This window comes from Molothrus aeneus, chromosome 19 (assembly GCF_037042795.1).
Source record: "Molothrus aeneus isolate 106 chromosome 19, BPBGC_Maene_1.0, whole genome shotgun sequence".
NCBI lineage: Eukaryota > Metazoa > Chordata > Aves > Passeriformes > Icteridae > Molothrus > Molothrus aeneus.
Window position 1 is genome coordinate 6,650,752 of NC_089664.1, and position 27,925 is coordinate 6,678,676.

The 27,925-nt window shown below is 57.1% G+C and overlaps 1 protein-coding gene across 2 annotated transcripts; it reads left to right on the forward strand.

Moving 5' to 3' along the window:
* Positions 1–176: 176 nt before the first annotated feature.
* Positions 177–27,424, forward strand: ASS1 (argininosuccinate synthase 1). 2 transcript variants are annotated; one of them, XM_066562863.1, is made up of 15 exons: positions 177–272; positions 2,599–2,710; positions 3,164–3,232; positions 3,466–3,654; positions 5,556–5,612; positions 6,028–6,102; positions 8,940–9,010; positions 9,398–9,428; positions 13,520–13,610; positions 15,445–15,529; positions 16,496–16,560; positions 20,283–20,414; positions 24,417–24,573; positions 26,586–26,651; positions 27,138–27,424. In XM_066562863.1, exons 2-15 carry the CDS (start codon positions 2,603–2,605, stop codon positions 27,190–27,192), a joined length of 1,251 nt encoding a protein of 416 aa, XP_066418960.1. In that variant the 5' UTR covers positions 177–272; positions 2,599–2,602; the 3' UTR covers positions 27,193–27,424. The 2 variants fall into 2 exon arrangements, with proteins under 2 accessions (XP_066418960.1, XP_066418961.1); XM_066562864.1 differs by having other exon boundaries at positions 218–268.
* The last annotated feature ends 501 nt before the right edge of the window (positions 27,425–27,925 follow it).

Below are 27,925 nucleotides of genomic sequence, written 5' to 3' on the forward strand. Positions count from 1 at the left end.
TGCTGAGGAGGTCAGGAGTGGGGGGAGAGCTGTGGCAGGACCCAGAGCAGCCCCGCAGGGGTTGGGGCTGGTTCCATCCCTGCCCGGGGGCAGCTTCTCCCCCCGTTCTGCGGGACAGGAAGAGCTCAGGGCCTCTCCCGGGACGGTGCCCAAGGAGGGACTGTCCTGCGGCGGCTCCGCCCGCCTGAGCCCGGTACAAAGGAGCAGCAGGAGGGGGAGGATGCTCCAGGCACCGGCCCAGAGCACCGAGGGCAGCCGGACACCGGGAGTGAGTGAGTGTGGGCACGGCACGGGGGGAGAGGGGGGGCTTTGCCTTGGGGGATGTCCCCTCCTCCCGTCTGTCCCATTTCCACCCACCCACGGGTGTCCCACAGCCCTGGCTGTGGCGCAGGGCAGGGGGGTGCCAGCCCCTCCCCAGCACGGTGCAGACTGCAGTCAAACCCTTCCCAGCTCAGCTTGGGATGGGCGGGGAGCTTCCAAGTGAGTACCATTTTCTTGAGGGTCCCCTTGGCCACCTCAGGGAGGGGAACTGCGACCTCAGCTGGTACCTCCTCATGCCCTCTGTGCTCTGGGGATTTTGGGGGGCAGGATGGGACCTCCACGAAGTGGAGGAGTGATGCTGAAGAAAACCCCAGCAGCACTGAGCACACGCTTCTGCTGCTGGAAAAGCTGTCCCTGTCCCTCCTGCCTGTTCCAGCCTCTCCTGCCTGCTCCATCCCAGCCCTCAGGCAGCAACCCGGCTGGCAAAGACAGCTCCTCTCTTCACCAAAGTTTCAGCCTTTTTATTCTCCTCCCTCCTTCCGTTTCTTTCTTGGTTTTAAAACCGAAAGCGCCGTGTTCCTTTGGCGCAGGGCAGCCCCAGCCTCTCTCCAGCAGCAAAATCCCTGCCCCAACTCACACGGAAATCGCTACGGAATAACAACAAGGGCTGAGAAAGTCCCGCCGCGTTCCCCTTCACCGAGCTTTGTTTGCTCTGATTTATTGCCGCCGAAACTTCGGGGCTCTCCCTTCCTGGGCAGGAGGGTTTGGCACCAGCCGTGTTTCCCGAGCGGGGAGCGCTGCTGGTCCCGCCCCGTCTCTGGGATGCAGGATGCGTCTCCAGGACAAAGTGCCCCCAGGCCCCTCGGGCATTGCGACACTGGGACGGGTCTGAGCAGGCACAAGTTGGAGGCATTTCCCTATCGCCCTGCTGGGCCACTGGTGGAGCGAGTGTGCCTGCTCTCGGAGCTGCTTACTCAGGCTGGCAACCACCACAGCGATGCTGGTGGCCGCAGCGGGGATGAGTTTGGCACTAAAGGAGGGAAGTTGTCTCTAAAGGAGCCGCAGGAGCAGCGTCAGGGTTGGGCTGGGCCGTTTTGGGAACTGAGATTGCTTTCCTGTAAATGCCCCGGTGAGGAGGGGACGGCTGGAGCTCGCTGGGCAGGGACCCAGCTTGGCACAGCCACGGGGAAACGCTGCTTGCACAAGCCTGGGCACCGGGTGCTGCCTGCGTGGCACAGCCCGACGGGCACGGGCAGGCTCGGGGAGCCGTGGGGAAGGGTCCGGGGCTGCCAGAGCTCTGTTCCTCGGCGAGAACCCGGCAGGAGCAGCGCAGAGCTGCCTGTGGCTGGCTCCGAGCCTCGCCCCGCGGGATGCTGGCTCTGCAGCACACCCGGGTGTAACCCCATCCATCCCTGGGAGAGCTGCTGGGTGGGCCGGCCCCGAGCGGCAGGCACGGCCCGGAGCAGCCTGCAGGAGCAGGATTGTGCTGACCTGGCAGCGGCAGCGCTGTGAAAGTGGCTCGGGACAGGGCTTGGCCGGCGCCGCGTCCGCCTCCCCCGGCCAAGGGTCAGCTGGCATCGCCTCCTCGTGGGGCCCTGGGATTCACAGCCTGGCCTGGGGACTGCAGGGACAGTCCTGAGCCCCTTCCTGCCCAGGAGCCCCAACCCTCGCCTGAGATCCAGCCTGCTGCACCCTTCACTGTCTCCCGTTGTTGGCTGAAGTCCTCGGTATCCTTGGCTGGGGGGTGAAAGGTGCTGAATCCCCACGTAGGAGTTTGGTGCTGGCAGAAAACACCGCAGCACAATTAGAATAAATGCTCTGTAAGCATTCATTAGACTTGGGGCTGGGCTGGGCTCTAGGGGATGCTGCCAAGCCCCCCAGCCCTGCAGCCATTGCTGTCCTGATGGGCACGGGGGCTGAGCCCGAGGCAGCTCTGCAGACGGGCAGGACGTGCTGGGCTGTGCTAGAGCAGGGCACTGAGCTGTGCCTCTGCCACAGTGCCTGAGCCCTTCCTCCCCAGCACTGCAGGGCACGTGCAGAGCATGGGGCAGGCTGTGCTGGGGCTGCCAGCATGGAGAAAAGGGAAGAGCAAAGCCACCCTCCTGGCTGGGAGGGCTCCTCCGTTGTTCCAGCCACCTCAGGGTACAGAGGTTGGGGCACAGGCAGGGTGTCCTCCCTGGCTGAGAGCCACAACCTGGTCATGGTCACAGTGCTGTGGCTTTTTCTCTTGCCCCCAGCCCTGCCCTGGCTCCCTGCAGCCTGGGAGGGCTCTTGCTTCAGCTGATGGCTGCAGTAAGGGCAGGGGCTTCATGACCCCCTTTTTCTTTGCTTTGGCAGCACCATGGCTCAGTCCAAGGGCACAGTGGTCCTGGCCTACAGCGGGGGGCTCGACACCTCCTGCATCCTGGTGTGGCTGAAGGAGCAGGGCTACGATGTCATCGCCTACCTGGTGAGCTCTGGGCTGTCCCCAGGGGCTGGGGGGGCAGGGGATGCTGGGCCATTGGGCTGGGGGGGCTTGGGTGAGCAATGGGGGTCCAGCTGTGTGTGTGTGCTGTGGGTGTGACCCTGCTAGCACTGGTTAACCATGGCCCAGCTCATTGCTGCTCTGCTGAGCTGCCAGCCCTGTGTGGCACAGCCTGTCCTGCCAGCTAATGACCCTCTGCTAATGAAGGCAGGGACGCAGGGCAGAGCCAAGGGGCTTGGCAGAGGGGGGCATGGCCCTGAGATATCCAGTTCAGGGGGTGGAACTCCCCTCCTGCCCATCCTGGGTTCACTCAGGCACAGCCACCACAGACTCTGTCATGCCACACGTGATGCCTTGTGCCAAACTGGGCTTGCTCTGGGTTTTATAGTCTTGTTTCAAGACCACAAAGTCCAAGTCTCTTTTTTTATTGCTTTTCAGGCCAACATCGGGCAGAAGGAAGATTTTGAGGCAGCACGAAAGAAAGCACTGGCACTGGGGGCCAAGAAGGTAACACAGCATCCCTGCCCTTGCTCCCCACCACGGGGGTGAACCCTGGGCTCTCGCACACCCCAGGGAGGGAATTGTGCCAATGAGAAATCCTTCTCCAGAGAATTTGCCCCAAAGCCTTTTAGTGCCATTTAGGAAAAGAGAGGCAAAGAGATTTTTGCTGCACTGTTCCTAAAACTGCAGAGCGGGTTTCCCCTGCAGCAGCCCTTCCATCTGGGTCCCTCTGCTGGCAGGTTTACATCGAGGACGTCAGCAGGGAGTTCGTGGAGAGCTTCATCTGGCCGGCAGTGCAGGCCAACGCGCTCTACGAGGATCGGTACCTGCTGGGCACGGCCCTGGCACGGCCCTGCATCGCCCGCGGGCTGGTGGGCATCGCCCAGCAGGAGCGAGCGCCCTACATCGCCCACGGGGCCACGGGCAAGGTGAGCGGGGGGCACACGGGCACGGGGCAGGGATGGCTCCAGGTGCTCGGGTGGGGGAGCTGCTCAGTCTGCGGGGCAAGCAGGGGGTGCCCGGAGGGCTGCACAGGGTGTTTTGGGGGGGACTGTGCAAAACTCCAACGTGTTTCAACACTTCCTCCTCGCTTCTGGGATTTCTGTGCCCAATTTCGGTTCCGTCTCGCTGTTGGGAAGGCTGGAGTCACAGCTGAGCACTCTGTGTCTGGCAAGAATGTCAAAATGCTGAGGCTGCCCGGGCCAGGAGCCGGCTGAGACTGAGCCAGCACAAGCCGGCACGGTCAGGGGCATCCTGGAATTGGTGCGATTGTCCCAGGCTCTGTCCCTGTTCCTGTCCCCAGTTCTGGCTCTCCCGGTTCCTGTCCCCGTTTCTGACCCTATCCCGGCTGTGCCCGTCCCTATCCCCGTTCCTGTCCCTATCCCCGTTGTTCCTGCCCCTGTCCTCGTTCCTGTCCCGGCTGTTCCTGTCCCCGTCCCCGCTGTCCCCGCTGGCCGCAGGGAGGACACTTTGCCGCTAGAGGCAGCCAGAGACCGTGGCAAAGGGATGCTCGGGGCCAGCCCGTTCCTGGAGAGGGGGAATCCCCCTCGGGGAGCGTGGTGGGGCCGTGGGACCTGCGGGACGTGGCCGTGGGTCACCCCCGACACCTCCAGCCGCTGCCCCGGCCGGGGTGGGGACACCTGGCGCAGGTGAGGGCTCAGCGGGTGAACCCAGGACCTGCCGGTGCCTCCTTCTCCTCCTCCCACAGCCCGTGCCTGGGGCTAAGGTGACGTCTTTGGGGTCCCCGGGGGATCGCAATGGGTTTGGGGGTCCCCGCGGCGGGGACCCTGCTAGAAAGGGGATGTTAAATGCAGCCAGGAGATTGCCGAAGGGTTTGCCAGCAGCCAGGAGATGGGGCAGAGGGGCAGCTGGGGGGACACATGACCAGAATTACTGTCTGTCCTGCTGCAGTCGGGTCCCTGCACCCCTTTCTGTCCATCCTATCCATCTCCAGTGAGTTTTGCTTGAAAGCTCTGGCTCAGAGGTGCCCTGGAGCAGCGCACCCCCAACGCCACGGTGTCCCCTCTGCCCCCAGGTGCCACCAGCCCTCCCTGCTGGCAGGGCCACCCTCGGTGGCTGCACTCCCCAAGCCATTAAGCCGCGGGCACGGGCAGGGACGGACGAACTGACTGCCGGTAACTCGACCCGGCTGCGGGGCCTTAAATGGGACCATCTGGGGTGCGGATCCCGCTGCCGAGCAGATGGACAGGCCCGGGCCCGGGAGGGAGATGAGTGCTCTGCTGGATGTGTGTAATAGTCCTCGGGGAATGCCCAGCCCGGTGTAAATGTATCCTCCAGGCCCACGGCAGGGAAGTGGGGCTCCTTACATACACCCCGTGGCGAGGGTGGAAAATAGGTTTCAGTGAGTGCTATTCCCTTGGAAGTGCTCATAATTCCCAGCCTTCCTGCTGCTCCTTGCCCCTTCCCAGCTACCTGGACTCATTAGTGGGATCTAATCAGCAAGGGACAATTAAGGTAAAGGGAGGTTTGGAGCTGTTTAATGATGAGTTTCTGCATCCCTCTGCTCACTGTGGTCTTACCCCCACCTTGCCCTCTTCCTTCTTTGTCCTTTGATGTCTTTGGGGGGAAAAATACCCAAATCTGGTTTGAACACATATCAGAAGCTATAGGAAAGGTGGCTTGGGGTTCCAACCGGCCATGGAGATGGACCAGGAATGATCAGGGCAGAGGATCCTTACCCTCTGTGCCCAAGGGGCAGCTGTGGCTGGAGCCAAGCAGCTCCTCAGAGGCTGAGTGTGAGTGTGAGTGAGTGTGTGTGTGTCACACCCTGGGCTGGGGTGACCCTTCAGCACCTCCTTTCCTGTTTCAGGGCAATGACCAGGTTCGCTTTGAGCTCAGCTGCTATGCCCTGTGTCCCAAGATCAAGGTAAGGCACCCAAACCCATCCCCTGCCTCCCCACTGCCGGGCTCCTGGCCCTCTGCAGCTGCTGGGAATTCTGTTTTAACACCCGTGCAAACGGCCCTGCCTCACTTTAACAAGCCACCAGCTGCACTCAGCGACGTTTTGGCATTTCAGGGGGCTGTAATGATCCTTAATTGACCTATTTTTACCCCAAACACCACGAGGCCACAGAGGAAGGAGACAGTACCAAGGCAGCTGCTGGCTAATCGATGCTGCCTGTTTCCCTCTGCATCCAGTGCCTGGTTAGGGTCGGGGTTTGGTTTACTCCCACCTTGTGCTGGGAGATTAAATTTCAGCTGAGGGAGCAACACCCTGTGGCTCTTGGCTCCCAGGGGCTACAAGAGGGCAGGGGGATTCTCATCTCCTGCTCTCCTGCCAGGTTGTTGCACCGTGGAGGCTGCCTGAGTTTTACCAGCGCTTTCCTGGACGCCGTGAGCTGATGGATTATGCCAAGGTAGGAGCTGGTGTGGGGTAGCCACAAGATGCCCAGGGCAGCAAAAGGTGCTCAGAGTGGCTGTGAAAGCTCAGGGTAGCCGTGGGATTCTTGGAGTGACCATGGGATGCTCAGGGCCACCACAGGATGCTTACCAGGCTTGGCAGGTGACAGCAGCACACCCTGCACTACATCCCTGCAGCACCACTCAGGAGACTCCTGGTCAGAGTTCCCCCCACCCCCCCTTTCCTCTATTTCTTTTTCTCCTTCCTTTCTAAAAGCCCCATAATTACCTGGCTATTAATTGTAACCCTCTTTCCAAGGAAACGGGTCCCAGCTCCCTGACTTGTGTAACAGACAAAGCAAATACATTCACCTTTGTTGTCCCTTCCTTTTTGAAGTACAAGTTACAATAAAACATATTAGAAGTTTTGCATCAGGTTTTTATGTGCCCACCAGGGTACCTTTCTTTTTTAGCGACTTCATGGAAATGCTTGACAACTCAGCTCAATCAATCAAAAGGGAAAAGTCAGCTCTGTGCATAAACCAGAAAATTGCTTCAGGTTTTTAAATAGCTGCCACTGGAGCTGCCTGGGTAATCTCAGGAAAGGAGAGGTGTGGAGCTGGAGGGATGTGGCGTGGGGTGAGGAGCCCTCTGAGCCCATTAGGGCTGCCAGGAGAGCGTGGTGTGTTGAGGATTGTGTTTGCCATCTGCTGCTGTATTATGAAGGGGAGAGTTTACGAGAGCTTTCCATATGTTGCCAAACAAATTGTCAAATAGGGGAGTTATTAAGAGCACCATGGTTTTATTATATGGAAAATGGAACATGTGTTTTGGGGTTGGGGGTTTTGTTTGGTTGTGGGGATTGTTTTGTTTGTTTGGGAAGGGGGAGGAAGGGAAATGAAATGGGTTGGGGCCCCATTCCATGAGCAAAAGGTTGTGGGTGAGGGTTTAAGTACTTTTCAGTCTTTGGTTATCTGTAACAAAAAAAAAAAAAAAAGGTGGTTTCCCTTCTTTTTCATCCTGAGGAGAGGGAGATGCATGGCCAGGTCCTTTGAGCACATGCACGTGCTCACCTTGGTGCTGGGGGAATTGGAAAATGATGCTGTTTGGGGCTCCATTGGTGCCAGGGAAAGTGAGGCTCTGTTTCACTGTGGCACAGCTCTCTCCATGGATTTGCTGCCCAGGGGCTGAACCCAGCCCTGCTCTGGCAGCAAATCTGTGCAGGGGCTGCTTCATTCTCACACACCTTAATGAGAGCAGCCAAACTCTCCCGGGTGCTGCCCCAGGAATAGCCTGGCCACAGGCAGAGCCAGTGAAGCTGAGAACAAAATCCCTTTTTGGTGCTGGCACCTTTGGCTCCTGCAAAGGCTGCCTAGGCTCTGTGGATATTGGGTCTGGACTTGAAATGGGTTGGGGAGCTCTGGCTTCCCCGGCTGCCAGGAGAGGGCTGGCAGAGGGCACAAGTCAGCTCAAGATCACTGGTGTGCAGGTCTGGAAGATGGATTTGTACACCCCACGTGAGGTGGCTGTGCCAATGCTGGGTCTCTTCTCACAAATACAAGATAGGGCAAGAGGAAAAAAAAAACTTAAGCTGTGCCAGAGAAGGTCTAGATTGGATAATAGAGGGGTCTCAGCAGGTCCTATGCTGGAATTATGGTGGGGAACCAGCAAATCAGAACCCATGAGCCTGAGGCCATGTCCCCCCAGGAGCAGGGCTGAGTCAGTCTCTCTACAGCATGAGGAGATCTCAGAACCTTGTTCCCTCCTCAGGTGATGGTTTGAGGGCTGTGATGCAACAACCACGAGCATTTCCTTCCCCTGTTCCTGGCAAACAAGGAATGTCCCCTCAGCTCCTGCTCCTCTGTGCCCAGCTGAGCCCTTCACTGCGTCCCTGCTGTGGTGACACTGCAATGCCAGGGCTGCCCAGGCTGTACAGACACATCAAGGCTCAGTGGGAGCTGCTGTCCCCATCCCTGTCTTGCCATGGCCACCCCACATTGTGACTCAGTGTCCCTGCAGGGTGGGTGACATCCCCACTGGTTCCAGTTTCAGAGCTGCCGTCACCTCTCCTGCTAATTCCCCCACGTATTCACCTCGTTTTCACAGGCAATTTCCCCCATTGAAGTGTCAGTGGATAAATGGCAGGCTGGTGACCTTGTTAGGGAGCTGGGCTTGGTGCTGCAGTCCTGCTGGCCAGGCAGCTGCTGTGGGGCCACACGTCCCTGGGCACTGAGCCTGCCTGGGGTGTGTCTGCTGCCCCATGGGTTTGCACAAGGCTCTGAGGATGTGCTGCTGTCCCCTTGTGACAGAGCATTTGTCCTCTGGAGGCTCTAGAGCTTCCTGTGGGTTTGGGGACTCCAGTGTCACCTCTCCTTGCTGAGAAGCCTGGCTGGGGGAATCACAGAACCATGGAACATTTTGAGTTGTGAGGGACCCACGGGGTCATCAAATTCAGCTCCTGGCCCTGCAAAGAACATCCCAACAATCCCACCAGATACCTGAGAGCATCATGGTACCATCCTGGCCCTGGAGCTGGGAAAAGCAGACAACATCTGTGCTGGTGTCCCCATCTCTGGGGTTCACGGGGTGCCCTGGGGCCCCTCCTCAGCGTGTGGCAGGGCTGGGATGGCCATTCTCCCCCCACCCAGCCACACAGTGTCCCTGATGTCCCTGTTGAGGTGGCCCTTGTGGTGGCAGCTGATGTTGCTCAGGGACATTGGAGTGCACCTCGCTCTGTGCTGCCCTGCTGGTGCCATGGGTTGTGCCTTTGGGGCTGATCCTGCAGGGAGCCAGCATCGATGAGGGCTGGCCTTCCCTGCAGGCTGGCTTACCCCCACTCTCCCTTTCTTGGCAGAAACATGGGATCCCAGTGCCTGTGACACCTCAGACACCCTGGAGCATGGATGAGAACCTAATGCACATCAGGTGAGGAGCTGGGCAGGTGGGGAGCTCCCATGAGGTGAAGACCTGAGATCTGGAGCCCCAGTCCCCTCCAACCTACGTGTCCAGAGCAGCCCTTTGCACATCCGTTGTTCCAGGCTGCCCCACCACATGTTGACCACACCAAATCCTCCAATCCTCCCTCTCTATCTAGTTACCCACATTCCACGTGGCAGCATTCATCTCCTGGACTCTCCTAAGCCTGCCTCTCCTCTCAGGGTTGCTGCTAAAATGCTCTGGAAATCCTTAACGTGTGCTTATGTCCATCCTCACGGGGTGGGTGGGAGCGGGGGTCTCATCCCGGTGGGTTTTGGGGTTGCAAAGTTGCAGGTGCTGCAGTGACCTCTCTCTCTCCTTCCCTGCCTGCTGCAGCTACGAAGCCGGGATCCTGGAGAACCCCAAGGTAATCGATCACGGCAGCCACGGGGCCGGGGGCGTCTCGTGTATTTGCAGCCTAATTGGAAATTTCACGCCCGTGTGTGCGGGGAGGCTCCGCCGCCGCCCCCGGCGCGTTCATGGCCAGCTCGAACAGGGGCAGGGACCAGGGTGACACCGGAGGGGACAGAGTCGCGGGGCAGCGTTAAAGGCGCAGTTACACGCGGTGCTGGTGATGGGTGGCAGAGGTTCGGGGTGTCCCCTGAGCCCCCCCAGCCCTCCTCGCTTTGCCAGCCCGCTCTCCATGGAGGCGCAGGTTAAAACCTCCCGTTGGGTGGGTGGTGGTGTTGGAGGCCCTGTGGGCACCCATGGGGGCCACCAGCTCTGGGTACCAGCAGGGACCGCTGCCGGTGACAGCGCCACATCTCCGGCCGTGCGAGCCGTGCCCGCGGTGCTGCTGGCGCTGCCTGCGCCGTTCACGCTCCGGCGGGTCCCCGGCCCGGCCGCTATTTAAACGATCTATTTAAACTATCTATTTAAACTATCCATCAGGCCTAATTAGACAGCCCGGGAGAGGAGGGGAAGGCGGGCGCAGAGGGAGCGGAGCCGCTGGAGCTCCGTGCCCGCAGCCGCTCCCGCAGCGGGGCTGACGCGTGCCTGCGGCGGGGAGGGAGGAAGGTGAAGGTGGAGAGGGGGCCCTGCTCCTCCTCTGGTGCCCTCCCGAGGGGTGTCTGTGGGTCAGAGCCGGGCTCCTGTAGGGTCTCCTCCTCGGGGACGGTGGTTGGCAGCGGGATGGGCGCTCACGGCTTCAGCCGAAGGTGGCACGGGCCTGACCCGCGCCCATCCCGAGCCAGCCGCCGCACCCAGCGCCTCTCCCCAGGCTCTGCCAAGCCCGTTCCCTTCCCAAACGGGGCTGCGCCGTGCCCTGACCCCATCCGGAGCATCCCCGGCTCGGGCACCTCACCCTGTGGCAGTGCTGGGGGTGGCTCCCCGGAGCGCGCTGTCACTGCTGTCGCTGCTGTCCCTGTCACCGCTGTCCCCTGCCCGGCCCGGGAAGCGGTGCTGGGCACAAGGTGGCCCTGGCAAGATCCGGGGTGCCAGGCACGGCGGGCTCCCCTCCCCAAACCCCCGGGGCCTGCCAAACGCAGGGATTTGAAAGCAGATGGTTGAGCTATTTTCTGCCTCTGTGAGGCCCGATTGAAGGGCAATGAGGCAGCTAATGTGGAGAAAGATAGAAATTTACTTGCTTTAACTTCATATGGCACTCTGAAAGAGTTCATTCAGTCCCGGGCACAACAATATCAGCCGGATGAATAAACCATTTGCGGCATCGATAGCTCTGCATCACGGTTTACTTCATGGACCATTTGCTTCCAATTTCTTCTCTTCTTGCCCCGTTTTTCTTGCTTCTTTCTTCCCCCCTCCCTCTCTCACTTTCCACACACTCTTCCCTTTTTTTCCCCTTCTTCTTGCCCCCCTTTTTTTTCCTCTCTTCCCTTTAAAGATGACATTGCAGGACTAGCCCCCCTGCGGGGAGGGATAAATAGAAGGCATTGATACACTGCAACAAACTATTTGTCATTTGAACTGTGCTTTTAGGAGAGAGAATAAAAAGAGGACAGACTCACACCGTAATGATGGAATGCAAGCCAAATGTCACTTTTATTTCTATTTAGTTATTTTATTTAATAGAGGTTTTCATAGTTGGCTCGGAAAATTGGAAACTACCTGACTTTGACTTCCAATGTTTAGTAAAGAGTTTTTAATACTTTCCGGTCTTTTTTCTCCTACCCCCTTCAACCTTTTCCTTTTGAACTCAAAGTTTTTCATCATCTCTCACAGGTTCATCTAGTTAATAAGTGTGATCAGGGCTAGGAAAGGCCAGACGATGTAAAATTGAAATCCACAGCCCGTGTAATCTGTGCGTGGGGGCACGGGGGAGATGCGCCTGCCTGCCAGTGCCTGTCCCTTAAAACGAGGGAAAGGGACAAAAATGACATTAAATGGGCACTGAGGAGGGGTTTGCTGCAGTGGGTGCTTGGGTAGCTGTGTCTGTATTGCCAGGATTGGTGTTGGGATGTGCACCCCGAGGTTTGGGGTGAGGCAAGGGGTCCCCCCCAGTGTGGAGGGTGGTGTGGGGTTCCCTTGCAGCTGTGTGGGGTTCCCTCAGGTGATGGCAGTGGACCAGCAAATATAAATACATTTGGACGAAAATAAATTGAAGTTTTCACTAGAATTCTTGTTGCTAGTCTGGAAAAATTTTAGATGAAAACTTCTTCTGTAGAGAAATTACTTTTCCATTTAAAAAGCTTATTTTTTTTTTAAGCAATCACTTTTGGATGGATTATTATGGGGCTTTTTTCCTAACTTGCTTTATACCTTATCATTTTTTTCCTTGCTAGAATGCAAGAGAAGGGAGGTAAAGGGACATTTAAAGGTCCCTTCCATCCCAAACTGTTCCATGATTTGATTAAGTGAGCAGAATCATGGTTTAAAAAGGGAAAGAGGAACAGGGAGAGCATGGACCAGGCATTGGGTGGGTGAGAGCAGGCAGGGCCTCCCTGCCCAGAGATACCCAGAGCTCCAGCTGGGTTTGGTGGGGAAATACCAGTTTGCCACCTTTAAAAGGCTGCTTAACTCTCCATGGTGCTGCAGTGCCCTGGCTGCTCTGCGCCTCCATTCCTCCTCCACCTCCCGGAGCTGTGGCTGCGTGGGGAGTCCCTCTGGAGGCAGGAGTTTACAAACACAGATCTGAAAGTATTTTGGGGTCAGCCTGTGCAGTCGCATCATGGGTGAGTGCTGAGGGGCCATGTGAAATTGCAAAGCATTTGTTCTCCGGGACGGAAAGCTTTTTCATATTACATTTCCCGGCCCCCACCCCCCTTCTGGCACGCACTTCAATTGCAGCAATTCACCATCGGCACCCGAGCCTCTGCTGGCCTGGCTCTGATGGAGATAAGATGCCTCTTCCCTATAAATCTCAGAGAGAGAAAAAAAAATATACACATAAAGGTTGATGTGCTCTGAAATGGGTTTTTGCTTTGCCGCTCTATTTTCCCCCGTGTGTATTAACCCCGGGGACACCGTGAAAGAGCCGGTGTGCCGGGAGCACCTGCTGGGGTCAGGCTTCCTCATCAGCGTTTTCGGTCGGTGCCGAATGAGCCCGGCCGCGGTGCGGGGCCGTGCGGGGCCCGCCCGCCCGCTCCGGCGCCCCGCTTTTCCCTGCCTGACTTGCTTCTCCTCAGCCAGCCCGCCTCCAGCTGTGGGGGCGGTGGAGGAAAAGATGAGATCAAGTTGAGGGGAAAAATTGGCTGATTCTGCCAACCCCTTTGTTCCCGGGGCCCCCGGTAAGCGCCGGTGCTGTGCCCTGCTGGTCCTGAGCTTTGGTATGGGGGATGCACCCCTGGCATGGGGAATGTGATTTGGGATGGGGATGCATCCCTGGAATGGGAGATGTGCTTTGGGATGGGAGATGCAGCCCTGGCATGGGGGATGTGATTTGGGATGGGGGATGCAGCCCTGGCATGGGGAATGTGTTTTGGGATGGGGATGCAGCCCTGGCATGGGAGATGTGCTTTTGGATGGGGATGCAGCCCTGGCATGGGGGATGTGATTTGGGATGGGGGATGCACCCCTGGAATGGGAGATGTGCTTTTGGATGGGAATGCAGCCCTGGCATGGGGGATGTGCTTTTGGATGGAGGATGACCCCCTAGGATGGGGAATGTGTTTTTGGAATGTGTTTTGGATGCACCCCTGGAATGGGAGATGTGTTTTGGGATGGGGGATGCACCCCTGGCATGGGAGATGTGCTTTGGGATGGGGGATGCCCCCTTGGGATGAGGATGTGTTTTGGGATGGAGGATGACCCCCTAGGATGGGGAAGTGTTTTGGGATGGAGGATGCACTCCTGGAGGGAGATGTGCTTGTGGATGGAGGATGACCCCCTAGGATGGGGAATGTGTTTTTGGAATGTGTTTTGGATGCACCCCTAGAATGGGAGATGTGCTTTGGGATGGGGGATGCACTCCTGGAGGGGGATGCACTCTGGGCTGGGGCTGCCAGCAGTCTTGCCCATGGCAGTGCCACTGACTGTCCCTGTTCTCTCCCTCTCCTGCAGAACCAGGCTCCTCCCGGGCTCTACACCAAGACCTGTGATCCGGCCAAGTCTCCCGACACCCCAGACGTGCTGGAGATCGAGTTTGAGCGGGGTAAGAGCCTCCTTGCTGCCAGGCCCTTGTCCCTGGGCCCCCAGGCTCCACTTCCCAGCTGGGACTGGGGCTCTTGGCAGCTGGGAGCACCCCCAGAGTGGGGGCAGATGGGTGGGCCCTGATTCTGACGCTGGGGCTGAGGATGGTGCAGCAGCACACCAGGGCTCTTTGAGGGTCTGCTCAGATCCCAGGGGCTTTCTGAGAACCCCCCTGAGAGAGGAAAAGGATCTGAGCTCCCTCACCTCCCATTAGGGCACAATGGGCACAGGATCCCCTCTCCTGCAGGTGGCTCTGAGGGCATGCAGGTGATGCTGGCCAGGTAACAGCTGGGGAGCTGCTCAGCAAGATCTGGCTGGTGATGCCATCATGAAGGAGACAGGGATGCTCCACTGCATCCCTGAGGACACACAGCAGGGCCCAGCCCCAGAGCAGGGGACACTGAGCAGCATCTCCACCTCTGCCAGCCACGGCCATCCCCGTGCCACCACCCAGCCTGGCAGCAGTGGTGAGCCCAGCACAGGCTGGGGGGGAGACCCTGCTGGGAGGGGACGCCCCCTCCCCACAGCCAGCCCCATTATAACCATCCCCCTGCAAGGAGCAGCCCCCCTCCCGGCAGCCCATTCAGCCCCTAGTTAATTTATTTGAAGTTTTAATCTAATTATTAACTATTTCAAAGGCTAAGCAGCTTTCAGCAACAACAGCCCCGACGTTGTCGGCTCTTCGCCGAGCGGACCCCGGCCAATATCCCGGTGGAGGATGAGGAGAGAAAGAGCCGGGGCGAGGGGAGGGCGCGGGGTGGGGGGGCCCACGCCGAGAAGCAGCTTAAGATTCATTATTGCCGCGAGTTTACATTTAATAGCAATTTACAACTGAGTTTATAAACCCCTGGAAAATAGGGGGTTTAAGGGGGGGGGCGCTGGGGGGGAGCTGACAGCCCCCATCACTAGCCAGGGCTCTTGCGGGCGCCTATATAATAAAGACTAGAAAGGGAGGCATTGAGGCTGATTGGCAACTGATAGTGCGTTAAATGGTAATGAGGAAGGCAGATGGAGGGGGGATTAGCCTCCAACTCCGCACCGCTTTTCTTTGTGGGCTCCGCAGCCCCCTTGTCAGCTTCCTAATACATTTATTGCTCATTTCACACCGCTAAAGAAAAATGCCTCTTTCTATTCAGCATCTCCCCCCCCCCCCATCACCATCACCACCACCACCACCACCCCGCTCTGCTTTGCTCCTGCCCGGTGCCCTTAAAATAAAAAAAAAAAAAAAAGAAAAAAAACCCCAAAAAATTAAGGAGGGGGGAAAAGAAAGAAAAGGTGCAATAATGAATTCCTGGCGGGGAGCGCCCCGCGGCGGGGTGCGTGTGCGTGCGTGTGCGAGCAGCCCGGGGTGGGGGTCCCCCCCAGACACCCCCCGTGCCGCCGAGGGGAGGAGGGGGGGACACACATTTGTCACTCTGTCCCCCCTCCCCAGCAAGGGCTGGTGGGACAGAAGGTGCAGCGCCGTAAGACAATTGCGGAGCGTGAAATTCAATTAGTTAAGGGCCTGGTTGCAATTTCACAGGCCCTAAAAAAAAAAGAGAGGGTGGAGAGAGAGGAAAAAGGAGGGGGGGGGGGTGTGACGTTTTTATGGCCTTTTTTATTTATTTATTTCGCTCCTCTCCCGAGGTGGGTCCCCCTCCCCTCGCCTCCCCCTCGCACCAGCTTGGATATGCCTTTTTAAGAAGTTATTTAGAGTTCATATCTGTCACATCTATTTAACGCCCACGGGGTGATGTTCCGGGGGGATCCTGACACCGGCTGATCCTGCCCATCCTCTCTCCCCGCCTCTGCAGGTGTCCCAGTGAAGGTCACCAACACTGGGGACGGAGCCACTCGTTCCTCGGCGCTGGAGCTCTTTGTGTACCTGAACGACATCGCGTGAGTGCCACCCTGTCCGGCCAGCAGAGGGGACAGGGGCAGCGTCCCCAGGGCACCCAGCGGGGTGGGAGCAGGATGCTCACGTCCTGGTGAGCCCAGGGACGGTGGTCAGCGATGGGATGGTGCCACTTGTGCCATAAATGCCAGCAGGCAGAGCTGGGCTCCAAGGCCGGGAGCACAAGGGTATAAACACCTCAGGGTTTTGCTCACTGGGTGTGAGGAGGATTAAAAAGCCCTCTGAGCATTCTTTGGGCTCCCTGTGTGCCCAGCTGCCCTGCCCACTGCAGGGCATCCTTTACTAGCTCAGTCCTGGATGCCCTGCTCTCACATCTTGCCTTGCCCTGTCTCCCTGACAGGGCTCAGTGTCCTTTTTGTGCGGAGAGTTGACTTTTTGAAGGAATGGAGACCTGCTGGCCAGGTTCATTGCCCTTTTCTATTCCCATCTCCACAGCAGCAGCTCCTTGGGGGTTTTCTTTCCGTGTGCCACCCTATGCCCATTTTCAGCTGCTGCTGGCACAGACCCATGCTCAGGAGTTTGCCCAAAAATACAGCAGCACCCATGAGGCCACCCACAAGGGCACCCACCCCTCCTAAGTGCCACCCAGTCCTCTGTGCCTCAGCCTTTATCCTCCTGGTGGTGAATGGGAATGAACTTCTCCACTTTGTTCGCTTTTCAAATGGTTAATAAGTGGTTTCAAAAGTACTTTGGGAATACAGCTGTGCCATGTCCTGCCTCCTTGCCCAGTGGCCTAGGTGCCACAGCTGCCTGCAGTACTGGTAGCTACAGTGACAAGTGGTGGAGAGAAAAATCCATTTCCTTATCACCTGCCTTATCTGGGGTCCCTGCTGCTGGTCAGCAGTGCTGCCCAGAGGCTGGCCTGCTGTTACTTGGGGTTTTTCCCCATTATCCACCCCTCTGACCCACCTGTGGGGCTGGGACTGCTGCAACCTCCCTTCTCCTCACAGGGGCAAGCACGGGGTTGGGCGCATCGACATCGTGGAGAATCGCTTCGTTGGGATGAAGTCCAGAGGTGAGAGCACTGCCCTGAAAAGACAAAGAAATGGGAAAACCATGGTGGGTGCTCAGTAATGCTGGGTGCTCTGGTTCAGGTCACACCAGCAGCCCACAGCCTTTCCCTCCCCATCAGATTTTGGCAGAGATTTTCCCATGACAGGGACTCCTTGTTGCTCTTTAATGAGAGCAGTTTCCCACTCGCTGCCACTGCTGGCACCAGCCCAGCGGTTCCAGTGCCTTCAGGTGAGACCTGTCCCCACAGCAAACACACCAGGCTCTGGGCTTGTGTGGGGATATGCTCATGGAAGGTCCTGGATGGTGCCAGACTCTCCAATACCTGTACAAACCACAGGAAGTTGATGCAAATTACTGTTTTGATTTTTTAAAAAAAGCAAATATTTGATTTTTCCACGCATTTTTGAGTCTCCTAATATTGATCTTCCATTGGGATCAATTTCATTGGAAACCTCTGGAGGCAGCAAACTCCCCAGTGCAAAACTAAGTAAGGAGGTGGTTCAGCATCATTTCCCAACTCCTTGCTCCAACTATTTTGTTTTAAATCTTGTTAATACTTAATTAGATGCTTCCTTTCTTTAAACTTGCCCTCTGTGCAGGACAACAGCAAATATTTTGGTCAGACTAAACCTGCAGTGTTCCTCCCCACCGCAGAGCAAGAAACAAAACCCCAAATCATTTGATCTGAGTTTAAATAATCAAATTGAAACCAAAGGAAGGAAGTAAAAAAAAAAAACAACCCCAACCCACACACGCCAGCCTGTGCATTTGCATTCAGGATGCTGAGTAATTTGTCAAAAACTGCTTTATTTTTTTTAAGAGCCACTGACATGCTCTAGTGACCCTTCCAGCATTTAATAATTCCTCCAAACCCCATTTAACTGTCACGTCTGTCTGCTGTGTGACACCGCCGAGCGATCGCTGCCGCATTCCTGAGCCAGGGGACCGGGGGGTCCGGGCCAGCCCTGCAGGGAGGAGACCCTGGGGTGGCTCCCCGTGGGGATGAGACCTCGGGGAAGGCTCTCCCCCTTGCTTTGAGCGGGATCCTGCCCCTGGTTGGCTTTTTGGGGTTGAGAGAAACCTCCCAGAAAAGTGCTCTGCAGGAGAGAGAGGGAGAGTGGGATGGGAGCGGGTCAGAACAGGAGGGGGCTGTGGGCACCTGCTCTCCTCCAGGGGTTTGGAACTCAGGATGTGACCTGAGTGCATTTGGGACTCCAAATGGATTTAGGATCAGTGGTGCAGGAGATGGGAGCTGGGCCTGGAGGAGACAATCCTTTAAACCCCAGCAGTGTGAGGTTGCCCTGCAGATTCGGGGTTCTGCAGGGGAAACTGAGGCACAGGCAGCAGCATGGCCAGACCCTTCCCTGTGGTGGAGGTGGCAGCGAAGGTGCCTCCTCTTCCTCATCTCCCAGTGCCAGGAAGTCAGAGAAGAGGAAAAATTCATTTGCATTGATTTTTACTAAGCTCCTAATTGGACTTCGTTAAGGCCTAATGGGCGAGGGGGCACGGAACCACTCGCAGCCTTTCAAGCCCAATTAACTCGGGTTTGCCCTATTTGTTTTAGTGGCAGGAGGGTGGCTAATTACAGGGTGCCAGGGTCGGGGGCACGGCTGGGCCGGGGGGCGCGGCCCTGCCTCTGCCTCCCGCTCACACCCTCATTATCAAATTATCTTTTTAACTCCGAAGGGGGGCTAATTAAGTGAGGTAAATGAAATCAGTGGGGAGGAAGAGGGAAGGAGGGGGACGGCCACTGCCAAAAGCCGAGCGCTGCCGGCGGCTGGGGCTTTTCCTCCCCTTGGCTCCCTCCTTTTTCCTCCTCTGGATGCGCTGAGCTGATGGAGGAGGAAAGTGGAAAACCCTTTCCCTGCAACGAAAAGGCCAAACTGGGCCTGATGGCTCAGCCCCAGCCCCGGACCAGGGGTGGAAATCTGGGCAGCGTTTTCCCGTGGGCACAGCATCCCCCTGCCCTTCCCCTCAGGAAGGCAGCACATCCCTTCCTGTCCCAGGGATGACGTCGGGAGTGACAGCCTGCACTCAGCACAGCAGAATTGCTCCGATGGAGGTGAAGTGACAGCCGAGGTTACAAATTAGAAAATTTTAAGTAGCGGCAGCTGTCTCCTGCGCTGCCTCCCTCCCTGTCCCCCCTGCTCCCGTCCCCCCTTCCTTAGCAGTAATTATGGGGTGATTGAAGCATCGTTGGGCTGCAGTGCTGACACCTCTGTCTTTTTCCTGTAAACATGGGGAGAGGAAAATAGACACTTGGAGATTGCGCGAGTGTCACTTTGAAGGTGTCTCTTGTCTCCTCGGCAGAGGCTGGAGAGTGGCTGTCAGCTGCCCTCCCCTCTGCCCCAGCTGACACGCTCTGGTCCTGTCTCCCAGCACCCCCAGAGTGGCAGGAGGTGGGGGTCAAGGCATGTTCCCAAACCTTCAGCCCAAACTGGCTTTAACAGCCCCTAAGGGGAAGGAGAGGGAATGTTAATTATAATTGTATTAATTGTGTTAGTGGTGGGCTCAGCTCCACAGTAAGGGGCTGGAGCAGCTCCCTGTGGCCCTGTGTCACTGCTGTGCCCATGGGGACAGCTGGGGTTTGGTGTTAACTTGGCTGTCTGCTCCCACATCCTGAGGGAATGGATGTTTGGTGAGCACCTGAGCTGCCCCAGGGACTGGGCTGCGCCATCACTGGGGTGGCTGGATAGGAGGGGTTGCTCTCCTTTGGGACAGGCAGACTGTGGTCCTGTAGGATGCTGAAATCATGGGCACTGCTTGGGCTGAGGTGTAATGGAAGAGCCTTGGGCTGCTGCCCTCGTGGCTCCTGTTGTGTCTGTGGCACTGAGAGAGCAGAGCCTGGTGAAGCTCTGAGCCCTGTGGGCTCCCCTCAGCCTCTCTTGGGGCTGGGGCTGGTTGGGGACACATCCCCTTCAGTGGGGACTTTGTGCCCTTTGCCGTTCCCATGACTGCACCACAGCAGATGCCCAGCACTGGGAAGGGACCATTGCTGTGGGCAGGCAGGGGACAGGGACATGCTGGTGGAGCAGCCCTGGCTGTGGACAGCTCGCAGCCTTTCCCATCACATACTCACTGCCAGACCAGCTCAGCATTTCCCCACAATATTTCCACCTCCACGGACGGGAGAACAGCCTGGCCACACTTCATTTAAACACCACGCACAAAACAAGCTTTGAACGGCTGGAACAAAGGAGCAGCACGCCAAAATAATTAAACACCCTCCATCCCCAGGCCTTGTGCAATGGGGGGGGCAGCAGGAAGGGACTGGGGGGCCCTGCCCAGCCCGAAGGAGCTGCCCTGCCAGCCCCAGGCAGCCTCGTTGGCTGCCGGCAGCCGCGGGGAGAGGAGGGCACTGCGGGCCCCGCGCTCCCCATGCCTGTGCCCCGCTCGTTCTGCTAATTACAGGTTTTCAGCTGCAGACCGTTGGGCACGGATGGGTGGGGGGATCGGTTCCCAAACCCTGTCATTTAGCCTCGTCAGAGTGCCTCTTCAAAGAGGGGAATCTAGAAATTTTCTCCGCAAGGTGCGGAGTGGACTGTCTCGGCCCCAGCATGAATATAATGACAGATGCATTTTACAGCGAGCTGAGACTGAATGCGCTCGACCACGGCTCCTTCTGTCAGCCAAGTCATTATTTTTTGTCATTTGCTGACAGTTTTGGTCTCATTCGTTTCTCTCTCTTTTTCTGCTTTTCCCCCTGCCTGGAAAAATGGCTAGGTATCTATGAGACCCCAGCAGGAACGATCCTATACCATGCACATTTAGATATCGAGGCCTTCACCATGGACCGGGAAGTGAGGAAAATCAAGCAGGGGCTCTCCCTGAAATTCTCAGAGCTGGTGTACAACGGTAGGTGCAGTCCAGTCCTGCCACAGCAGCTTCCTCCTCATCCTCCCTCCTTGCTGCTGGAGCTTGCAGGTCCCATTGGTGGCAAAATTGAGGTGTGGGTTTTGAGGCTGCTCCTGGGGAGAAACGTGGGTTTGGTCTGAGCAAAACCCCACACTGTGCCTGCTTTCCTGCCCAGGGAGCTCTGTGCCTGCCTTTGGGAGGCAATGCCATATTCCATGAGGATTTCTCCTGGCATCTCTCCCAGCCCAGTGCCACCACTTCATCCCAACCAGCACTTTTGGATGTAATTCACCATCCTTTTGTCCCCTCTTGTGTCACCTTTCCCCAGCTCTCACCTCCAACCCCTTCCACCTCTGCCCTTGCCTCCCATATCTGGGATAGGGGGCACCAAAACGTTAAACTTCAAGACCTGCCATGGCATTTGGAGATGGAGAGCTGTCCCTGTGCCCTGGCAGTGTGGCACAGGGGGCTCTGGAGTGTCCCTGTGCCCTGGCAGTGTGGCACAGGGGGCTCTCTCTGGAGGGATGGAGGGTCCTGGCTGTGCTATGTGGTGCACAGCCCACACAGGGGCACTGCAGCTTGGGGCTCCTGCTCTGGGACAGGACAGCCCTGCCTGGAGAGGGCTGGGAGCCCTGAGGAACGAGGGGATAGTGGCTCACCCAGCAGGGAAGCCCTGTGTCCTCCCTCCCGGGCAGCAGCCACAGCCCCAGAGCGTGGGGTGAGTTTAGGGGGTCACAGCTCAGCGTTTGCCCTGTGCCATGGGAGCAGCTCCTGTCCTGGCACCTGGGGGGAGAACCAGCACTGCCCTGGGGGCTGCTCCATGGATCCAGCCGGACCCAGGCCCTGGTGCTAAGCTGAAGGAAGTGGGATTAGCCCAAAATGCCCTGAGCAGGCTCAAAGCCCCTCTGCCCACACCTGGGTGCTCAGAGCTGTCACCCCTGCAGGCCCCACAGCAGGAGATTCCTGCCCCATGGCCAAACATTTGTCAGTCACAGGCCCTGATTTCTCAGCCTCCCAGCTCCTCCTCCCATCACTGCAGGGGTCTCTAACCACAAGGGCTGGGGTGATTCCTGTGGGGTTTTCAATGGGGAGATACCCTGAAATTACCTGATTTTGGGAGCTCAGGCTTTGGGCAGCAGCAGATCCAGCAGGACTGGGTCAGGCTTTTCTCCCCTGCAGTTTCTGTGCCAGTGCTTGTCACCTTCCCCTCCAAGGACATTCACTCTTGCATCTTCCTCAGCAACTGGCATTTAATGCCTGAGCCCCTTTGCTGCTTAAATCACATTTTAGGGCCCTGAGAGGGGCTGGGGGAGCCTTTGTCACCTTCCTCTTGGATCACAGCCCCTGCCCTCATTCATTCCCCAGTGCCACTCTTGCCTCTGGCCATTTTTATTAGACTTTGACCTGGCCTGCCTTTCTTTTGGCTTTTTTTTTTTTTTTTTTTTTTTGGTAGTTCAGGCATAAACCTGTTTGTCTGTTTATTCCTAACCACTGGCTTGTTGTGCAGCCACCAGGTTAAAAAGCCACTCAGGGAATCACGGTTTGAATTCTCCCTCCCCACCTCTGCCAGGCAGAGGCTGCTGTTTCCCTGGCTCCTCCTGCTGAATCCCCAGGGATTCCCAGTTTGGTCCTAGACTCCCCTGCCAGCCAATCCTAAATCCAAGGAACAACCCCAGCAGGGTGCAACAAGCACCCGTGGGTCCCCGTGCCCGAGGCCAGCCTTTCAAACTCACCTTCCTTTAACACCTCATTATTGCAGCCAGCCCCGTTTTTAGGAGAATTAGTGTTTATCTTCCCCCCTGTTCCTATTGATCCCATTGTGGAGGGGCGGCTTTGAAGCCGGTTCCCTCCTTTCCAGGTGCGGAAATGCCATTGTCCCCCTGCCTGCGCCGTGATTAGGGCAGGATGGTGGGGAGGTCATTAAGGGGGATCGCTTCCAGTGTCTGCAGTGGGGGGTCGGGAGGGGGGGGATGCTTCCTCCCACCTGGAGCTGTCAGAGTCAGGATTTAAGCAGCTGGTTATTATTTTAGTGTGTCTGGGGTTTATTTTTGCGGGGATTTTTACATCAATCCTGCCAGTTGAAGAGTTGTACCTGGAGGGTGGGGACCAAAAAAAGGAGCGTGTTTGCCTGGAGCTGGGGTTGCTACTGGTATGGCAGTGCTGGTTTCAGGGAAGGGGTCCCCAAATCCCCCAGCCATACTGTGCCCCGGCGGAGGGGGTCAGTTCAGAGAGGTGGGTTTGGTGCTCAGGGGCTGCAGGACCATGGTGCTGTGCCTTGGAACAGGGCCACACAGACCCCGGGGACGAGGCTGCAGGATACAGCCCTGCTCAGCGGCTGGTGAGGCCAAACAACAAAAGAAATTATTTGTTTCTTTAATGGCTTCGGCCCCAGAGCCCAGCTGGGGAGGGAAAGGTGAGAGGGCACCGGTGTGAGATGGGAGAGATAAAACCGGGGCATGCCTGGAGGGCGGTGAATGGGCTCTTTCTTTCTCCACCTCTATCTCTTTCTACATCTCCCAGGCTTTATTCCGGGTCCCCCAGGACTCCCTGGCTAATAACCCTGCCTAGGGACAGGAGGGGCGTGGGGGTGGCAGGCAGGGCACGGCCCCTCCATGCACCTGCAGTGCCCCAGCCACTCCCCCAGGATGTGTTTGGGGGACCAGGGTGTGCCTGCCTATCACCCCAACACTCACTCTTCACCTGGGCTTCAGCTCAGGGCATTTGGGCTGCCAGGGGCTGCTGTCCCCCCTGGAGCCAGGGCAGGAGGAGGCTGGTCAGGGTTAGATGGGGTTTTCTGGGGTGCCAGCACTGCTTCCCTGTGTGCCACCAGCTCCTCGTGCTGGGACCACAGTGGGGACAAGTTAAACTTCCCCATGAGAGGCAGCAGGGACACGCTGAGCCTCGCTGACCTTGGGGGGCTGGGAAGGTGGAGAGCACACCTGGGGCTGCTGAGACCCCAGTGCCCCAAAGCACAGCCCAATGGGGCCGCTGAGACCCCTGTGCCCCAAAGCACAGCCCAATGGGGCCGCTGAGACCCAAGTGCCCCAAAGCACAGCCCAATGGGGCTGCTGAGACCCCTGTGCCCCAAAGCACAGCCCAATGGGGCCGCTGAGACCCCTGTGCCCCAAAGCACAGCCCAATGGGGCCGCTGAGACCCCTGTGCCCCAAAGCACAGCCCAATGGGGCCGCTGAGACCCAAGTGCCCCAAAGCACAGCCCAATGGGGCTGCTGAGACCCCTGTGGCCCAAAGCACAGCCCAGTGCAAGCCCAGGCTGTGTGAGCTGGGGGAGCACTCTGCTCTGCATCCCTCTGGGATGGGGAATGGGCACTCCTGGGGTGACTGCCCCACTGGCACCCCCAGTGCTGAGGGGGTTTCCCTTCCCAGAGCTGCTGGGGTGAGGTGTTCCTGTGGGGCTGCATCCCCCTGAGCACAGTCCACAGGCTGGGGTTGACTTTTTGGGGCAGACCCCTACTCTGCCCATCCCAGGGGAGAAAGGCTCATCCCTTTCTTGGGGGGCTGGGACCTGATCCCCCCATCATTTCTGTGTCCATCTGTCTGTCTCCGCCTGGCCTTCCCAAGATGGTGATGTTTGAGTAGCAATTTCATACCTACTTAACAAACCTTTCCATCTACATGACCACCCCTGCCCAGCAGAGCTGGAACAGGGATGGCCCCATGGCCTATTTCTAGTTTGTTCCATCCTCTTCTCCCATCCTGAGGGCCGCCAAGGAGAAGGGAAACACCTGAGATCTCCATCCCTCATGGCTCAACCTGTGTGTGAATCCCAGGGAAACACCTGAGATCTCTATCCCCATGGCTCAGCCTGCGTGTCCCAGCATCTCATTTCCTCACCCAGTCCTGCAATCTCATCCCTTCCCCTGGAAATTTCCCAGGATCTGCCTCGTAAGGCTTAGCCTGGGGACCACCCTAGGCTGCCCTGGGGTCCCAGACCCCTCTGGCCTTCCCCAGGCCCCTTGCTGATGCCATCTCATGTCCCCCAGGCTTCTGGCACAGCCCTGAGTGTGAGTTCCTGCGGGAGTGCATCGGGCGCTCGCAGGAGCCCGTGGTGGGCACCGTGCGCCTCTCTGTCTTCAAGGGCCACGTCTACATCCTGGGCAGGGAGTCCCCACGGTCCCTCTACAACGAGGAGCTGGTCAGGTGAGTGGGGCACGCTGGGCAGGAGTGGTGACAGCGGCCTTCCCTTCCCTTCCCATCCCACCCCATCCCACCCCATCCCACCCCATCCCATCCCCAGGTGACACCATGGGCCCAGCCCAGCATCCAGCTGAAGCATGAGCCATGTTTCAAGTCAATATTGGTTTTTTTCCCCCCTTCTGGTTTTCCCTTTCTCTTCGTGTTGTTTTCTCGCTTGCTTGCTCCCCCCTCAGCCCTCCCTCAACTCCTTTCAATCTCTCTAAACACTTTATAAGCCATAAATACACCCGAATGAGTTTAGATCAGTCGGAGTCAAATTATCTTCTCTCTTTCTCTTCTCTGGCTTTTTTTCCCCCCTTCCCTCCCCCTCAAAATCAACAGCTACTAATAATCCGTCCCAACCCTTCATTATGCTTTGCACTCTCACTTGGAGAGATTAAATGAATAAAGTATTAAAAAAAAAAAAAAAAAAGAAAAAAAAAAAGAGGGAAGAAAAAAAAGGAGGATGGAGGGGGGTGTGACGGAGGAAAAAGAGAGAGGGAGAGAAAAGCAGGGGCACTTATTCTCCCTGCGTCTCCAACCATTTTCCTTTTCTTTTTGATTTCTACATCGCTGGTTTGAAAGCCTTTGAGTGACGGCGTCACAGGAACCCGAGAGAAAGCTGTGAGAGGCAGAGCTGTGTGGAAATGCCTCTGCACAGTAGGTAGAAAGTAACGTAATTATAGAGCAGGTCAGAACCACTCGAATGAGCAAAAATAAAAGCACAGAGGTTTTTCTGTAGCCCGTCAGGGGAGGTAAAATCGTTGTAAACTCTTTTTTTATTTTTTTTCTTCTTTATTTCCCTCCACTTCCCGCTTTAAGGTTTGTGGTTTCTGGGAAATGAGCCATGTGTTTTGGGGATGTAGGAAACTGTTGGAGCTGGGATTCAGTGGGTGGCTGCTGCCTTGGGAAAGGGGATGAGCTCAGTGTTGCACTGAGGAATCACTGCCAGGTCCATAAACCCCCACACCAGCCTGGGGCTGTCCCTGCCTGCCTGGAGCCCTGTTCGTGCCTGGGGCAGTGTCTCCTGCCCAGAATCCCATCCCTTTTCTAGAGCCAACCCTGCAGGATTGCTCTGGAACAGGGTGAGCATCCCTGGGCAGTGCCAGAGCACGGGGAGGAAGGGTGATGATGGTGGATGGGTGATGATGATGGTGGAAGGGTGATGATGGTGGTGGAAGGGTGATGATGGTGGATGGGTGATGATGATGGTGGATGGGTGATGATGATGGTGGAAGGGTGATGATGATGGTGGATGGGTGATGATGATGGTGGAAGGGTGATGATGGTGGATGGGTGATGATGATGGTGGATGGGTGATGATGATGGTGGATGGGTGATGATGATGGTGGAAGGGTGATGATGATGGTGGATGGGTGATGATGATGGTGGAAGGGTGATGATGATGGTGGATGGGTGATGATGATGGTGGATGGGTGATGATGATGGTGGAAGGGTGATGATGATGGTGGATGGGTGATGATGATGGTGGATGGGTGATGATGGTGGTGGATGGGTGATGATGGTGGTGGAAGGGTGATGATGGTGGAAGGGTGATGATGATGGTGGATGGGTGATGATGGTGGTGGAAGGGTGATGATGATGGTGGATGGGTGATGATGATGGTGGAAGGGTGATGATGATGGTGGATGGGTGATGATGATGGTGGAAGGGTGATGATGGTGGTGGAAGGGTGATGATGATGGTGGGAGGGTGACGATGCTCATGAGGGACCAAGGAGGGAATTTTGGGGCTGTGTCTCTGGCAGGGTCTGTGCAGCCTGGGCATGGCTGAGCCATGTGCCCCTTCCCCAGGGGCTGGCAGGGACCCTGCCCTGAGCCCCCCACAGCGGATGAGGGGGCAGCAGCAGGGCAGAGCAGCCTGCTCTGGGGTCCCCCACACCTTCTCCCTTCCCAAAGGGCAGCCCAGGTTCCCCTGGGGATCCCGTGGCAGTGACAGTGCCTTTCTCTCTGCAGCATGAACGTGCAAGGGGACTACGAGCCTGCTGATGCCACCGGCTTCATCAACATCAACTCCCTCAGGTCTGCGGGGTCCAGGGGGACCCTCCCCAGCACCTCGGGGCTCCCCCATCCTCACTCAGGCTCTGGGGGTGATCCAAGCCCCCTTTGCAAGCCCCCCCTGAGCAGTGGGGTGCCACCAGCCCCGCCAGTACCAGCCCTGTTTAATTGCAGCCTTCCCCAGCACAGCCAGCCTCGTTATTTTACTTATTTCTCAGACCCCTCCCAACTCCAGGGCTGTAAAACACACCGCATTTACATAATGGGCTCTTAATTTTTCCTTTGCCTGTTAACTGCTTTGTTCTCCCCGATGCTCCGTGTCCCCCCGACTTCTCTAAGATTAATTACATTATCTCGTGGGGGAAAAAAAAAATAATTAAACTGTACGGGCCTTAACAAACGCCTGCTCTTCACGCCCCCTCATTCTGCTTAAATTAATTGAAAGGAAATGTGTGTTCTTACTGTTAATTTACAATTAATTTTTTTTTTTTTTCGAATCCCGGTTTCCAGGCTGAAGGAATATCATCGTCTCCAGAGCAAGGTCACCGTAAAGCAGGATGAATAGCAATCAATCGCACGCGAGCCTCCCGCTCCCCTTTCTAATTTCTGGAAGAAGTAGCACTAATTGTGGTGGCAATTGGTAATTGTAACTCGTCTCCCTGGAGCGGACGTGACGGCTTTGTTACGGGGCTGCAAGTGAAATGCAATCAGGGGGGAAGAAAGAAAAAAAAAGAGGTTTGTCCATCGGAGGAGAAGTGGGGAAAGAAATAAACCCCAGCCACGCGCGGGGTCCGGCATTGAGGGCTTTATTGCTTTATTCCTGCCTCGTTTGTTTGCTCCGCCGGGGCAGCGCTTCCCCCAGGCCGGCTTTGTGAATTTGTGATGGGTTAAGTGGCTGCGAAGGACGAGGGGGGTTGGTGGTACCTTGTGGGGAAGGTGGGGAGCAGGAAACACCTCTCAGAGAGGCATTTCAGGGGCTGCAGGGCTGAGCTGGCTGCTCAAGGGTCAATGGGGCTTGATCTTTTCTGCAGGTTTTGGTGAGTTTTAAAAGAGCAGACACGGGAAAGGCAAAAATGCAGGGAATAGCCTCTGGTGGTGCTGCAGGAGGTGAGGAGGGAAGGAGTGCTGGGTGCAGGCTGGGCAGGGTGTCCCTCTCCCAGAGTGCCTGGAGAGCTGCAGGTCCCTGTGGTCCCCATGCTCACACCTGGCTGGGAGGCTCAGAGAGGGAAACCTGGAGCTGTGGTGGAAGCAGAGGGAAAAGAAAGAGGAAAGGACTGGATTTCCTAACTGTGCAAACA

Bases quoted from the DNA above. Each gene is read 5' to 3' on its own strand.
- ASS1 (XM_066562863.1), top strand. From the start codon at position 2,603: ATGGCTCAGTCCAAGGGCACAGTGGTCCTGGCCTACAGCGGGGGGCTC. The intron at 3,655-5,555 runs GTGAGCGGGGGG...TTCCTGTTTCAG, and splicing joins CCCACGGGGCCACGGGCAAG to GGCAATGACCAGGTTCGCTT. The intron at 26,652-27,137 runs GTCTGCGGGGTC...CCCGGTTTCCAG, and splicing joins ATCAACATCAACTCCCTCAG to GCTGAAGGAATATCATCGTC.